We start from the raw sequence: 15,568 nt of genomic DNA on the forward strand, positions 1-15,568 counted from the left end.
TTTCGAGCTATCATGGCTGAAATGGTTATTCCAATAAATACACTTCTCTCCATGCTTGGTTATACTTGTCTTTCCTTGGTAATTATATCCATAGTCCGTGGGATCGAAGCAATCACCTAAATTTTTATATTGATTCTTCTGATACCAATCAATGTTGCGTTCTTGTTTGAATAGTGGATGAATATGATATGAATTTGCTTCACATACGAAGATATAGTTATTGATATATAACAAATACGTAATTAACTCAAACGCTATCATCATATCAGAAAGACAATTTATCTTCTATATTCACAAAAGGGGTTCGTATTTGATTAACAATCTCAATAAGCACCTTTGACTTCGGCGAAGCCTATTTATATCTTTCGCAGTGTTGAATAAGTAAATTTTATTTTGATATCTTCAGTTGTTATTAAAAACAACAGCAAATATGTTTACCGTAAATATGTTATTGCAAGAATAGTTTCGTTAACACCAACAAAGATATTAATCATAACTGACACTTTCGGACCCTAATAAATAAGAAAGCTACTGCTTCTTGCCGACACTTGGTTTTTCTTTATGGTATATAAGGACCATTCAATGATAATTTGATTTGATTTTTTGGGGGATCGAACTTCATCATTAACTCAATTAATCATGAACGCAATATACTTCTCGAAGATATCACTGGCCATCATGTTGATACATTATAGTTGCTGTAACGCTGTATTTGGAAAAAAAAACTTTAAAAATCGCTTTATTGCTAAAAGAGACTATCATTTTTACGGAGACATTCGACGTGATTGCTATAATCGAGCCACATTGGGTTCCGATTATAGCGGCGAAATTAGTTGGACGCAGTATGGCAAGCCATGCATGTTCTGGAATACTTATGGAAGACGAGGAACAAATTATTTTTCCTATAAGCATAACTACTGTAGAAATCCTGATAGAAAGCCTGGAGGGCCATGGTGTTACCACGATTTTAATTCTTGGGGCTACTGCGATGTTCCTAAGTGCAGTAATGCTAAAGGTATTGATATAACATTTATTGATAAGGAATACTTTCAAGTTACTTCATGATTTGTGGCTTTCAATCATATCGCTCATTGGCGGAAACAGCTATAGATTTGGTTCATGCAACTTATGTTGTACATTATGATGATTGGTCTGCATGGTATTATTTAACACCATACAGGACGATCATAATCGCAACGAACTTAAAATGATATATAAAAAATTGATATTTTATCGCAGCTTGAGATTGTTTTATATGCAGTACGATTAGAGTGATTTTTAGTTAATTCGATGCTTTTGATGCTTGCTTTAGAATTGTATTATAGACAACATGAGAAGGAAAAATTATACAAGAAGAAAATTCGCTATTATACAATAACAGAATATATTACAAAACCGGTGTACGTTCCATATACTCGCTCATCTATGGTTACTACTACTACAACAGTAACAGCCCTATCACGTTCCCTTGTTACTGTTCCAGTTACTGCGCGAAGTACAAGTCTAGAGGTAGAAACTATGACTAAATTTAGAACGGAACAGAGCCTTAAGCTTATAACGACTACTAAGACTACAACAGACTACCTTGATACATTTGGCGATACAATCTTTCCTGAAATATTTACCTCAAGTATTACAACAACAGCATCAACTACTACCATATTTATTACCGAGACCAGTCAAACAACATTCGACTTAACCGTTACTCGAACTGTCACCAATTTTGAGACCACAACCATTTTGACAACCTCGCCTGTTACTAGTCGATCAATCATTACTAGAGAAATTTATCGTACGATCGTTAATGATGACTCTGATTATTTTCTGTAGTGTTTCAACTAATATTTCAAAGTAGTTTAATAAGCCACCGTATAAACGTGGTACGATACGATCAATTTTCTCTTTAAAAATAGATTACACACTGTTCTGTTAATGTACATTTAATGTTGAAATGAATTTGGATGTCTACAATAAAGACCTTGAATTGTACCGTAACTTAAAAATCATACTTTTACTGCATTTCTTGGTCGATTATAATTTATGCTCATTTGGAAAGGGTGAATTAACGAATTTTAAAGAATTTACGTTTCTTAAATTACGTTCTTACTAATGAGAATTTCAATATCAAAGTCGTAGATCAAATCATTAAAAGGATTTCACAAAAATGAAATTAGTATCATTTCATAAATACTGTCATCCATAACTAGCTCCTATCTGTGGTTAGCAGAGGTTAAGTGATAAATTATCAATTCATGACATCATATGGATGCTATAGCCTGATTCGATATACTACTACTCGCTTACTTTTAGAAAAATGGCTTCTAATATTAGGCTTTGCATAGTGCAGCTTAGGATATTTATATGCTGTATCAGCATACTTTTATGTTTGAAGATTCAGAAGCAATGAAAGTAACGGTGCAATGTTATACTTTGCCAATGGGAGGAATGAATTAAAAACTATGATTAATGTAATTATTGAAGGCTACGGCCCTTTCTAGTGTTTAAGGTGATCAATTGATCACTTGCCCCACTATCTATATATTTCTATCCCATAAGCATTAATTATTTCAAGATTGAAAGATATCTACAGTAGAACTAAAACTTTTGCACCGTTTGTATGATTAAAATGTGTGCTGACAAATTTCTACTGACTGACTGTATGAGTGCTTAAACGCTTTTGGGCACAGTAACGACTTGCATCGATTACACAATTTATCAATTTGTATGAAACCTACAGTTCGTCATCTTACTGGTAATGTACAAGTGTAGTAGGCTAATGATATTACGGCTTAGTACGTACAGTAAGAACTTGATGAAGCTCGATGTTATGTAGAGGGTAGATAAGCCGTTTACGTTTTTATGAAACGAATCTTGGGATGAAATATCATAAACTTGATTGGTAACGTGATTATTCATTTATTAAATATACGCGTACAATACATGTAATGGGCCTAAATTGTAGCCTCGAGCTAAGTGTTAGCTGCCTAGGTATTCACAAATATGTCCTAGTAAACTTTTCAGTTATCGCTATAGTTGAATCAAAACATAGCGTGAATATTAAACTAACAAAAGCGAAACGGGAGTCTTTCAAGTTACCATTTCTGGGCTTTAAAATTGGTATCAGCGTCCCTGCATATAAAGGCAGTGATCGTTTACAGTTGTTCGACAAAATGTTGCTCACTCTTATTATTTCTGATAGCGCTTAAAGAAGAGCCTTAAGTTAATAACTTTAACCGTGACTCAATATAAGAGTCGTTACGAAATGTTATTAAGTGATATTATTACAATAATAAATACATGTTACACATGAAAGACTGCATTCTGCCGTGATCAAGTACTAGAATATCTATTTAAGTAAATTACTATAAGACAGTACGAGTACACGAATACATTTATCTTAATGGAAATAGCAATAGCAGCAATACGATAATTTGATAGATACTATACTGTACTGATACAGTAATGACTCAATCCTGTTGCAAGTTTCGTTACAGCCCTAAATACAGCATATTTAGTTTCGTAATCATGTAAAAAATATTGGCAAGAGCTACCTTTATGTATTTCTGTATACAAATATATAAAAACTGAAAATACTGCATTTGTTATAGGCTCTACAAATTCGCCACATTAAAGACATACAAGAACAACAAATGCAGTATAGGTAGCATAGGCATTTACAGTAACAGACAGAAAATAAGCAAAAGAAGACGAAATAATAGTGTCAACTGAACGCAAAGAATTTCTTCTGATCTACTGTATTTTACGGTCAACTCATTGTTTGAAAGTTATCATCTTATTCTAGTACTGACCGCATCATCAACGATCACTTTCATTGTAATTCACAAAATTTTTTATTTCAATTCGAAAAATTGTAAGTTAATCCATCCCTTTATCATCTTGTGCAGTTTTACGATCACTATTCCATGAAGACATATGAGTCGTTTCTATTGGACTTCCACGATACTCTTCATCATCCAATCCATTCGAACCATCATATTGGGTATTAACCAATCGCGTAATCATACGTTCGTCATCTTCACCCAAATCACCGCCCATAAGAGACGGTTCTCCAACAATCATTACGTCTTGAGATGGCATGACAACATTTGGTGCGTCAGGCGACTTCTTTTTGGTTGACGAAATATTAGAATTACCAGTGGTTGTCGAAGCTCTACGTTTACGTTTCTTAGCTTGCGATTGCTTGTTTTGTGATAAACCTGATGACTCGTCAATTGTAGGCACAGGTATAGAAGTATGAGACAATTCTTGTGGTTTCACGATCGATTGCTGCGGAATCACTGGCACAGCCATACCTGCAAAATTTACTATGTTTTCATCGAAACGTTACTAAACTACTTATACATTAAATTGTTTTTGTGAAACCTGTGGAGGTACCAGCTACTTGGCTTTTCTGAAGCACGGTTAAATTCAGACATTCTATAGTGTATTAACAATGCCAATCTATATGAGTACATAACTCTTAAATTAAATTGTACAGAATCGGATAAAATATTAAGAAATTTTACCACGAGGATTTACAGGATTCGCACTACTCTTTTGTTTAGACATTAATTCTTGCATCAGTTGTAGTGTTACACACATCTATTAGCGGGAATCAGTCAATTAATTATTCAATATTTAAATTAAAAATCGTACCGTTAGTATTATTAATCTACGCACACGAAGATATTTCATCGTTTCAGTCAATAAGTCACGGCGAGAGGGACTTTTATTAATTCCTTCCGAAAAGCTTACTTGTGCAGAAACCTAAAAGTTAACAAGGCTTTTCATACAGGTGAACAGATGAGGTTAACCTTAATAAACACGAGGCAATCAAATTTGTAGTATTTACTCCATAGGATCTATTTTCATTTGCGTTAACTTGCATGTATTCTTTATGATTCTTAATAGCAAACATCCATCTTCGAATTCTCATACTATCATCACATGTCAAATCTAATGTCAGTTTACCTTCTGTATATACCTATGAAATAACAAGATAATTAATACTTGATTTTATATCATTAATCATTAACGCCAAAGATTTAATACAAATATACTTTTAAAGGACATGGCGATCCATGGTCAGATACCATCGCAGCATCATCACATTCCATAGTAATGATACTTCTTGCAACAGAATCTCTTGGTTGATTGAGAATAAAGTACAAATCCGTTACTCCACGGTCAAACATGCTTCGAAAAAACCTAGGAATTAACGTGCGTCCAATAGCTGAAAGAAAGTTGTAATGCAATCACTCAGTTAAATCGCAAAATAATCCATAAATATATGCATTTGACAGCAAAATTAGCTATCATATTATTGTTAACAATTAAATATCTGCAAAAGTCTCATTGGGAATATTTACTGTTAAACCAGTCAAACTCAAGTGCAATAAATTCTAACATTACAGTAAGCAGCACAAGCTTTCGTCGGCGTCATAATTGCCTAACACTGTACGATTGCAATACAATAAAATAATTTCCATTTAAATCGTGATGAAAACCCTTTGATTTCTTTATGCCGGGAATGATACGAGGACAATGTACTACTGTACACATATGCGTGATCTATATGTATACAGTAAATATAGATCACTATAAATCTTATATCGTAAAATTTTATCAAGTTTAGATTCTGTCAGGGAATTAGCGATAGCCCTATATTTCGATGGCACTGTGCTCCATAACATTAAGTAAAATCAGTACGTAACACGAGGCGTGAGGAGACAATAAATCGCCTCAAAGCACTTGCATGACCATAGGTGAACTCTTCATATTTCACTAAACTTGTAGTAACAGACTTACAATCGTAAAGCAACAAACAGTGCCATGCATTTAGAACAGCCTTATCACTGTATCATGAATAATTATTTATACCTCGAAAGAATAATTCCAGAGCTAGGATTACTTCCGCTTAACAACTCTGATTATACCATCCCAATGTAAAGCAACCCACATTGGAAATGCTATGCCATCTCCCGGATTAATATTCGTACATACTGATCTACTCTGTTACTTTTGCAGAACAGGGTCTTAATCTGCAATCACAGATTTAATCTCTGAATTAAACAATACTTATGTTATTAAGTTCTTGATGATTTCGTGTAGCACAACTTGTATATGCATCTACCTCATAACTTAAGACATTGATGCTTGTTTATAAACCCGTAAGTATTCCTATACATGATCTACAATACTAACGCCTGAATTTTTCATATTTGTAGGTGTTCAAACTTACATCAATTTTTGTTTTAAGTAAACAAATTACAGCATAGTTCAACCAACTAATGAGCTACTCCGGCACCTGCTACCGAATTATAACATACATATGTACCAACTCTGGTAGTTACTCGCAGGTTCTAGCATTAGCAAATAGAGAAACCTACACCTCTGGTTTCAAATGATTACAAAGAGCCAGGCAAACTTCAATATGAGTAACGAGAAAGCGAATGAATAAATTTTATAAAAATATTTAAGCACTAAGGACGAAAGCTGAAAGTAAATTAATATGAATAATGAAAAGGAATGATTCCCCATTAAAGCATTTCATATTGTAGATGCATACTATACGTACAATGGAAAAATATTTTATCGTTTGCATCTTTGAAAACCTCACAGCCATCTCATAACTACTTGCATTAGCTACAGCGAGTGTAAATTCTATAAGACAAGATACGACAAAACACATCTACCTATATTACAGAAAGATGCCAGAAGTTTCTCCGCATAATTATTAATAATTCCGAAATATAGTACATGACGTTATAGATTGTACACGACTATAAAAATATTCAAACCGTTACGAAGCATCTCAGATTAGACTGTATTACTGTACAATATAAGAATACCATAAGGTTTTAAAATATCATAGTTTCAAAATATTAGACAATCTTGATTACAAAAATCTTAGTGCATGTCCCCAATTTATATTTCTGCGCTTACACAACTGTAACAAGCTATAAATTTTTAAACGAATAACTATTACTCGTAAAGATTACTTACTCAAGCGGTTACGAGAGTCATCATTCGGACTTAACTTAATTATAGTTAACGTAGCATCATCTTCAAAAAAGTCTGCGGCAAAAGCGTCCCACCACATGTTATCACTACTCTACAAATATCATCGATATGCATCGAAGGTGTAGGTATAGACTTAAATTTAAGTTCTCCGTATAGCCGTTAGTTAAGGACAATCAATTTAAATTACGTATTTTTAAAATTGCAACACAAAACAGTTAAGTCTATAAAATTACTTCAAACGAAGAGTTCATCTATATTATATAAAGATTAATAGCTAGAAAGAGGTATGTCTTACTAAGCTTCTTGTTCGTAATTTTTTATTCATTCTGTATATAATGTAATCTGGCATAACAGCTGAATTTCTTCGAAAGCCACTTCTGTAACATTTTAAAAACTAGTAATTAAGATTAGGAAGGTTATGAACATATCCAACAGCTTTTTTATGATACGTCCGGTCGATTCTAAGGAGGTTCCTAGTACATCTATCTTATACAATATCACATTAACGAAAATTATTTTTTTGATCTAGCGCAAATTCGGGATAAAAATATTGTCTGTAGTAACAAATTTAAGTATTTACCGTAATGTGTGATTAGATAGTTGTTATCTTTCCTAATTAAGAATTCAATTCACTAATGATAAAGCGAAATGGGTTATACTGTACATCCTGATAATAATTAAAAGGACTAAAACAATCTGTTTACATTACATATCTTATCACCATAGTCTACGAAATGCTCCAGTATCTACTTTATAGTAAAAATATTGGTGCCATTTGTACGTACGGTAGCCAATCCTAGTAGTCCTTGTAGCACTGCAATGCACTTGACAGTATATCTTGATTTCCCAAAGATTATTAATGATATGATATATAGTGACAGTGAGATTACTTTCTAGAAACTTACTCAATATCCGGCATCGGAGACTGCATAGGATGGGTTGGCATCTTCGCTTCTATATTTTCAACACTTAAACAGGAATAAGACATCAAGTAGAAAAATTTTTACGCCATGAGATTGTACACTGTGTGAATACTCTATGCACAAAGCTTCAATCATTTTGAAAAATATTGTTTGGTACAAGCAAAATAACTCACAACAGTAAATGTAGCAGAGTACAGTATTGTTTAAAGACATACAGTACAACTGCAACTAATTCATCTTCACGATACCGTACTGTACAGTATATTGTACGTAATCGACAATATAGTACAGTATGCTCCAGTCCAAGATAGCAAATTGACAATAAATGTGTGGCTATGAACCTACTGGATAGTACTGTACAGTAGTGTTAGCTTGAAAGTAAATCAACTCTTTCAGTCTCTACTTCTGTACAGAGTTATTTCCTGTATTATAGTATTTTATTACCTTTTCTACAGAAACTGTAGTGCAGTTCCACCGAATATACTGAAGACTGAAGTTTCGCAACCACTTAGGATTCTATCGATAGTTTTAATAGTTTATATTTTATTACATTTTTTATTATTGTGAACAGTTCGGTGCTGTAACTGAAAACTTTAGATTAAGCTCAGATCAGTTAACTGCAAATTATCTGCAATACGTTAGTCCGAATCAATTAAATCATTCTCTGTCTCTGCTTTATCTATTTACAGTCTATATAGTCCAGCTACTATACAGTATCCAAAACTTTAAAAATACCTACTGTAGTCTGGAAATTGAGCATTCGAGGCAGAAATAATACTGTGCTCGTATTGCATGGAGGATGTCTTCCGCATTAAACTTAATAATACTACACACTGCATATTTTATAGTTCACAAAGAACGATACAACACATTTTTAGCTCTTGATACATTTATTAAAATGCGGATTTATAAAGAAAGTCTCACCGGTTGCCTCAAATAGTACCGCTACAAGGATTTTTACTGGAAGCGGATGGAAATGAAAATCGGGCTACCTCTTTCGTACGTATATAACATTATTAACATATACAGTACTGTACATTATACAGTAAATATAGTACAGTACTGTCTGTATACTATACAGTACTGTACAGTATTATTGTACTTAAATAAAGACCCAACTAGCTCGATTTACGGTACTTAACTACAATAATACAGTACACACTGTACAGTAGAATACCGTGTTCTATGGTTTACAGTATAATTTACAGTACTGTACAGTGTACAGTACTGGACAGTTTCTACAGTAGCTACTACTTCTTCTAGCACGTTACTGTACTGTGCAGTAAGTACTGTACAGTGCAGTAGTCCGTCATACGGTACAGTACAGAACACCTTAAAAAAATAAAATGTACTGTACAGTTGCGTATCTAATGATTTTACAGTAATCTAAAATCTACTCTGTACAGTACTGTACTTTACAGAACACTGGTATTCAGGTACAGTACTAGTGTACTGTACTGTACGCTGCACTCTTTAAGAAGAAATAAATAACTGTACTGTACTGTCTCGACACAGGTACAGTACAGTATACAGTACTATACTGTACTGTACTGTACTGTACACTATACTGTACAGTAGAGGGTCTCTAGTGCACTGTACTGTACTGTATACGCGAATAATGGTTGTTTCTTTCTTTTACAGTACTGTACTGTACGGTATGTAGCATTGATACTGTACTGCTATTGATAAAGATACTGTACTGTACAGTACAGTAGGTTTAGCCGTTTAGGACAGTACTGTACAGTGTACACTGTACACTCAGTGTACAGCACAGTACGTAGTGGAAAGACAATAGTAACTGTACACTGTACACTGTACTTTACAGTACCGTACTGTACAGTACAGTACACAAGGTGGCATGGGCTACTGTACTCAGTGTACTGTAGTGTACAGCATGGTAATGTTCTCTACGAGAATTTTCTAATAGTAAAAAGATACAAGCGATACTGTACAGTACAGTGTACAGTACAGTACTGTACTGTACTAATACAGTAGACTGAGACGAGAGAGAGCTGTTTCAGAGAAAAGAACTTTATTACTGTACAGTACTGTACAGTACAGTACAGTACAGTGTACAGTACTGGAAGAAAACTCGTCACATGACGCTCGTTGGCTGGCTGGATTTTTAGATAAAGTACAGTACACTGTACAGTACAGTACAGTACGATACCATCTCAAACACCTGCATAATACAGTACAGTACAGTACAGTAGTGCATATCAGTACAGTAAGCCGTTTACGAATAACTACAATTTTAAAGTAAACAAGACTTTAGTAGTAATTAGAATTAATTAATTATGGAAGGAGATGCACAGCTACAATCCACTTCGTCATACAGAGATGGAGAATTTGTCGTTTATACCCGGAGATGGTTTATGTTACTTGTCATCTGTTTGGCAAATGTTGGCAATGCAATGGTATTGTTGTAAATTATTTTATTTTAATAGTTATATGCTGCGAATTATTACAGTTATTACCGAAATACCATGGTACGGAGATGGATGATTTTGCACCAATTCGTATTACAGTATACTGTACTGTATTGCTTTGATATTAGCTTAATTTTTCGTATTACAGTTTACGACCATCAAATTGTAAATTAGTAAAATATCAATCCACTATTATGGGTAAAATACAGAGCATTTGATAATAATGTAAAGACTACAGTAATTATAATAATTAATTATTCTAATGATAAACACAGGTACTGTAGTCTTTAGGAACCGTCAGAGAATACTTAAAAAAAACGTTATTTCAGTTCTGTAATTATAAATAAGATACGTACTCGTATTTAGCACGGGCCTGTACGGCGAGTGACCAACATCAATATCGATCATGAATAGACTAAAATACTATATTTCGTGTGTTCAACCATGCTGAAGAGTACCGTACTTGCATATTGCAAAACCTAAAATATTATTACGGTAATTATTAGCTTACAGTTAGATAGAATAAATTGATCAATAACTGCTAACGCGTAATTAACGCGATTAACCTTTTTGTAACAGTGACTACTGTGCATTGATTAAGATAGAATACTTTAGAATGCAGTGTAATAGTGTAAGGGCTACTAGTAGTCCTTAAATAATATCACTGGGCTAACTTTATTAATGTGGGTACTAGAGATGCTAGAGGAAGAGACTGGACATACGAGTATCTTTGATTAAAAGATTCCAATAATTTCTTTAAAGAGTACACGTACTAGCCATACTGTATATCTGTAATTGTATACAATTTTTAGTAGCCCTTGTACGTATAATAAAAGTAGGCATAATTGTAGTTATATTAATTCGGGATTATTTACTGAATTATCCGCTTTAGAATAATTCGTCGACGACTAGCCAATTCTCACTCATGACTCAGTAATCGATACCTTACTACTTCAATTAACTGCCTTCTTGCAGATTATACCTAGTAATAAATTCTATTCTTTATTGAAAGAAGTGAAAAGCTTAAGTACTATACGTTCGGATACACTAGTTTATATTGCTATTAAAGAAATAATAAAACCATATTATATCAGCTACAGGAAACGTCAAAATTGGAAAGTGTAAGCATGTAACCATCTGATAATTAATAGCGAATAAAGATTGCAGACAAGGAGTTCTCTATCTTCATAAAATGGTTAATTATAATTATAGAGTATAATATTATTGATTAAAACATCTCTAATTCTCTTTTATCATAATATTATAATTACAACTATGCAGATAAAAATAATGTAGATAACTGTACTCAGCAAAGAAATTTTAAAGAAATTCGATAGCATATTATCGAGGCCATATTTGAATTTACTGGTATCAAACATTATTCATTCAGGTACTTAGTAGTAATTGCACCCGGATTTAACTATAATTATGAACAGCATACCCGGGGCACAAATTTTTACATTTGCAATCCCTAATTCAAAGTCAGGCACAGCTACACTAATATTACAACATATTAATCTGGAAAGGCCATGATATTATGGCCTAGGCTAAGTATACTAGTAGCATATCATAGTATTACGGCGCGATTTACATACTCTGACATTAACGGATGATTTATTGAAAATTCTGGTCTCGTATGAAAGCGGCACCATTTAACGTTAAAATTGATTAGCTGTGATTACATATTAATTTTAAGGTTCGAAGATTTATAAACTTTACTTACTGAATTAAACACTGTATATATTTCACTTAGATGTGGATATCTTTTGCATCAGTAGCCGATGTTACCGCAGAATTTTACAATGTCACCTCCTTTCAAGTTGATTTCCTATCTTTGACCTACATGATTGCATTCCTGGTAATCGGTTTATTTTCGTCCTGGCTTATAGATACATGGGGCCTACGGATAGGTGTAAGATACGAATGATTATTTACGGTAGTAGGGTCAGTAGTTTCTCCTTGGTAAAGATATATAAAAGGAACGTGAACAATAAATAATTTATCAGGATCGTTCCTGCTACAGATTGGTGATACCATATGATCTTAACGGAACATGTTTCTAGTCAACTGGACAGATGTTTATTTTAACAGAGTATTAGCTCATCTCTATTGATAAACGTAGAGCAATTATTTTTTCCTAACAATGATTTGTTTCTGTTATAGGTTTTATTCAGTGTTTATGTCACTTTAATTGGCGCAGTAATCAGAATCTTGAGTGGACTCTCTTTTGTAAATAAGAGATACAAATATTCTGTAGTTATGATAGGACAAACCTTAGGTGCAATTGCTCAACCATTCTTGTTGGAATCACCAACAAAACTAGCGGCATTGTGGTTTCCTGGCAATCAACGAGCTATCGCTAACACTCTAAGTACAATGTGTATGTGAAAGTAAATCATTTGCTATCGTATGTTAAAGAAATCACATAAAGAATTAGTTGCTTCTTTAAGGCAATTCTTTATGTTAATATTGTGATGAAATTCGATTGCAAGGTATAAGTGTGGTGGTCGGTTAGTATTTGATAAAGTAGAGCATTTTAAAAGTAAAGCACTGTACGTTAAGAAGTTACATGTTGGTCGCCCACGATCACAATTTTAAGTTCATGATACCAGTATCGTTACCGCAGCCTTCACTCTGTGATAGCTACATTCTAAGATAAATACATTTTAAGAATACAGTAAGTAGCGTTAAATTGCGGCTCAAAATAATAAGATCTAATCTTAATCAAATTAAATTTGTAATGCTGCAAACAGCAAACCCCTGCGGAATCCTTCTGGCGAATGCTCTTTCTCCTGTCATAGTTACTAGTACAAATAAGTTACCGTTAATGGTAAGTGTAATGCATGCATTTTTCCTGCAATGAGTTCGATGGCTATGAAGCTGTTAGTAACATTAATTTTCATATTTTCTTAGCTTGAACTGTATACGATTATACCGGCAATAGCTGTTATTCTAGCTACTTTAGGATTTTGTGAGAATACCCCGCCGAGACCACCTAGCTCATCAGCTGCAGAAGTTGGGGAACCTTTCTTTGACGGCTTAAAATTGGTATGATCAGCAATGTATCTCAATTTTGATTTATAAATTTGACTGATCCCTTTAATTCTATTCGTCATGCCTATCGGATTATTTATTGCAGGTATTCCAGTCTCGATCTTATATTGTTTTATTCATATGTATGGGAGTTGGAATCGGCATATTTAGTGCATTGAGTACCGTTATCGAACAAGTTCTCTGCGTTCGCGGTTATAGTAATGTATGTCGTGTACGATGAATGCAAGAAGATGTCTGATATATAATAGTTTATACTTTACTAAAGATATATATCGGTATGTCATAATTCCTTTCGATCCAATTAGGAGTTCTCTGGGCTTTGCGGTGCCCTTATGATTGGATGCGGCTTAATCGGAGCGCTTCTCAGCGGCGTATATGTAGATCGAACTAAAAAGTTTATCGAAACCGCGAAGGTCTTGATATGTTGCGCTACCTTCACCTTAATAGCATTTTCTATGGTAAGTGTACCTTCTAATATTTTATCAATCCTATTTTGTATTCGCAATATATATTAAATATTTATGCCTCGTATAATGCAAATCTCTTCGGCTATTTATATTTTTTATTGCGTAATTTATATAAGATTTTGAGGTAGAATTTTCGACAGTTCATGATAATAAGTCTTATTTTATGTCTGTAGATCACCCGATTTCGGGGCTTACCTGCTCCAACTATACTATGTATATGTCTTTTCGGAGCATTTGCATTTGGACTTCTTCCAGTCGGTCTAGAATTAGCTGTGGAATGTACTTACCCTGTAGCGGAAGCAACGAGTTCTGGTCTTCTATGGATGTCGGGGTATAATGCATGTTACTATGAATCTTAGTTATTACATCGTAAAAAATTGCTAATCTCGATATAAAAAATGTTCTTTTCCGCTTAAAGCATCTAATTTGAATATTATTTCTTAGGCAAATTTTTGGAATTATTTGTATCGTATCTTCTCAGGCTGTATCTACGCCACTTCCTGTGGCTGAAATACCTTACTCTAACTGCGCTAATAGTACGGCTAATAGAGACAGTGGACCTCTTGATATGACATGGTCATTGCTATTTATGTCCTCATTTGCTGTAATCGCATCATGTTTGCTAGTAGTACTTTTTCATACACCTTATAAACGGTTAAATGCTGAAAAAAAATATGGAGAAGAGTATGGTTGTTGATATAATTGATGTACTGTATACTAAGATCTTATAAGATCTTATAACTAATATTTCGTTACATGATTTATATGAATTAAAATAACAATTATCATACTTTATTCGCTGAAATTATAATTTGCACATTCAATACATATTCACATTGGACACTTGCACTATATTAGCCGACTACGCACAACACCCAGAGTCATGTAGTGGTTTTAGAAAACTTAGTTTTATGTGCCCTATGTCAATTTTAAATATATATAATCTGCATGCCTTTAGACAGCATGATTTCTTTTCATTTACTGAACTTTTAATTAATTAATATACGCTTATACAATACACTTTTTTTTAACACAATGCCTATATGGCCTTGACATAATGCATAAATACTTTCGGCTTTAATAGCAGAATTTGTAGTCGTATGCCTGATTCCTTTCATAAATTGCTTTTTCGGTAAAGGTGCCCGTGCATACAGTACTATCTATTCTATATCAGAAATTTCTTAGCTAGAATTTGAATTGATTTACGTACACGTATGATTCTACTGAAGTAGGCGCTGTTTCAGGTTACTCACATGTAGTAGTTAAAACGTACAGACGTTGCCTTGAATTAATTGTACAGTATAACAATTGCCTGCGCGTCTGTTTATTGGATTCTATCTGCATTGTACCATACCTACTACGCGATTACTAGGGTTACTGATATCAATCCGTCAGGATTCAGGTGGTATACTGTACGGAATTTTAGTATACGGAATGCATTTGTAATAAAGGTTAATTTTTTAGAATTCTCCTTCAAGCTTTTCTTATTATAATAAGTATTGTAGTCGTAAAAATAACTTAATTTGGTTTAACCACAGTAAGGTTACCTTAGTATCGTAACATATTGTAATCCGACTTCTTTATTCGGGTTAGAAATTAAGAATATTCTATACCATAACTTTGATAAGGATATCACGATGTTAGATTGTAATTCATGCGATGTACTTAATTA

At 33.6% G+C, this 15,568-nt stretch overlaps 4 protein-coding genes across 4 annotated transcripts; 2 read left to right on the plus strand and 2 right to left on the minus strand.

The window, feature by feature from the left end:
* Nucleotides 1-678: 678 nt before the first annotated feature.
* Nucleotides 679-1,830, plus strand: TRIADDRAFT_61767 (uncharacterized protein; the record flags this gene model as incomplete). Its single annotated transcript, XM_002117695.1, has 2 exons — nucleotides 679-1,015; nucleotides 1,313-1,830. 2 exons carry the CDS (start codon nucleotides 679-681, stop codon nucleotides 1,828-1,830), a joined length of 855 nt encoding a protein of 284 aa, XP_002117731.1.
* Nucleotides 1,831-3,876: 2,046 nt separating this feature from the next.
* On the minus strand, nucleotides 3,877-4,311 carry TRIADDRAFT_61768 (uncharacterized protein; the record flags this gene model as incomplete). Its single annotated transcript, XM_002117737.1, has 1 exon — nucleotides 3,877-4,311. One exon carries the CDS (start codon nucleotides 4,309-4,311, stop codon nucleotides 3,877-3,879), a length of 435 nt encoding a protein of 144 aa, XP_002117773.1.
* A 463-nt stretch (nucleotides 4,312-4,774) lies between these two features.
* TRIADDRAFT_61769 (uncharacterized protein) lies at nucleotides 4,775-7,102 on the minus strand (the record flags this gene model as incomplete). Its single annotated transcript, XM_002117738.1, has 3 exons — nucleotides 4,775-4,984; nucleotides 5,094-5,233; nucleotides 7,006-7,102. 3 exons carry the CDS (start codon nucleotides 7,100-7,102, stop codon nucleotides 4,775-4,777), a joined length of 447 nt encoding a protein of 148 aa, XP_002117774.1.
* Nucleotides 7,103-10,243: 3,141 nt separating this feature from the next.
* Nucleotides 10,244-14,593, plus strand: TRIADDRAFT_32990 (uncharacterized protein; the record flags this gene model as incomplete). The annotated part of the gene is made up of 9 exons (XM_002117696.1): nucleotides 10,244-10,363; nucleotides 12,129-12,287; nucleotides 12,539-12,755; nucleotides 13,129-13,205; nucleotides 13,289-13,423; nucleotides 13,515-13,631; nucleotides 13,735-13,887; nucleotides 14,070-14,227; nucleotides 14,341-14,593. 9 exons carry the CDS (start codon nucleotides 10,244-10,246, stop codon nucleotides 14,591-14,593), a joined length of 1,389 nt encoding a protein of 462 aa, XP_002117732.1.
* Nucleotides 14,594-15,568: the final 975 nt, after the last annotated feature.

Source organism: Trichoplax adhaerens, genomic scaffold, assembly GCF_000150275.1.
Source record: "Trichoplax adhaerens TRIADscaffold_28 genomic scaffold, whole genome shotgun sequence".
Classification (NCBI taxonomy): domain Eukaryota; kingdom Metazoa; phylum Placozoa; class Uniplacotomia; order Trichoplacea; family Trichoplacidae; genus Trichoplax; species Trichoplax adhaerens.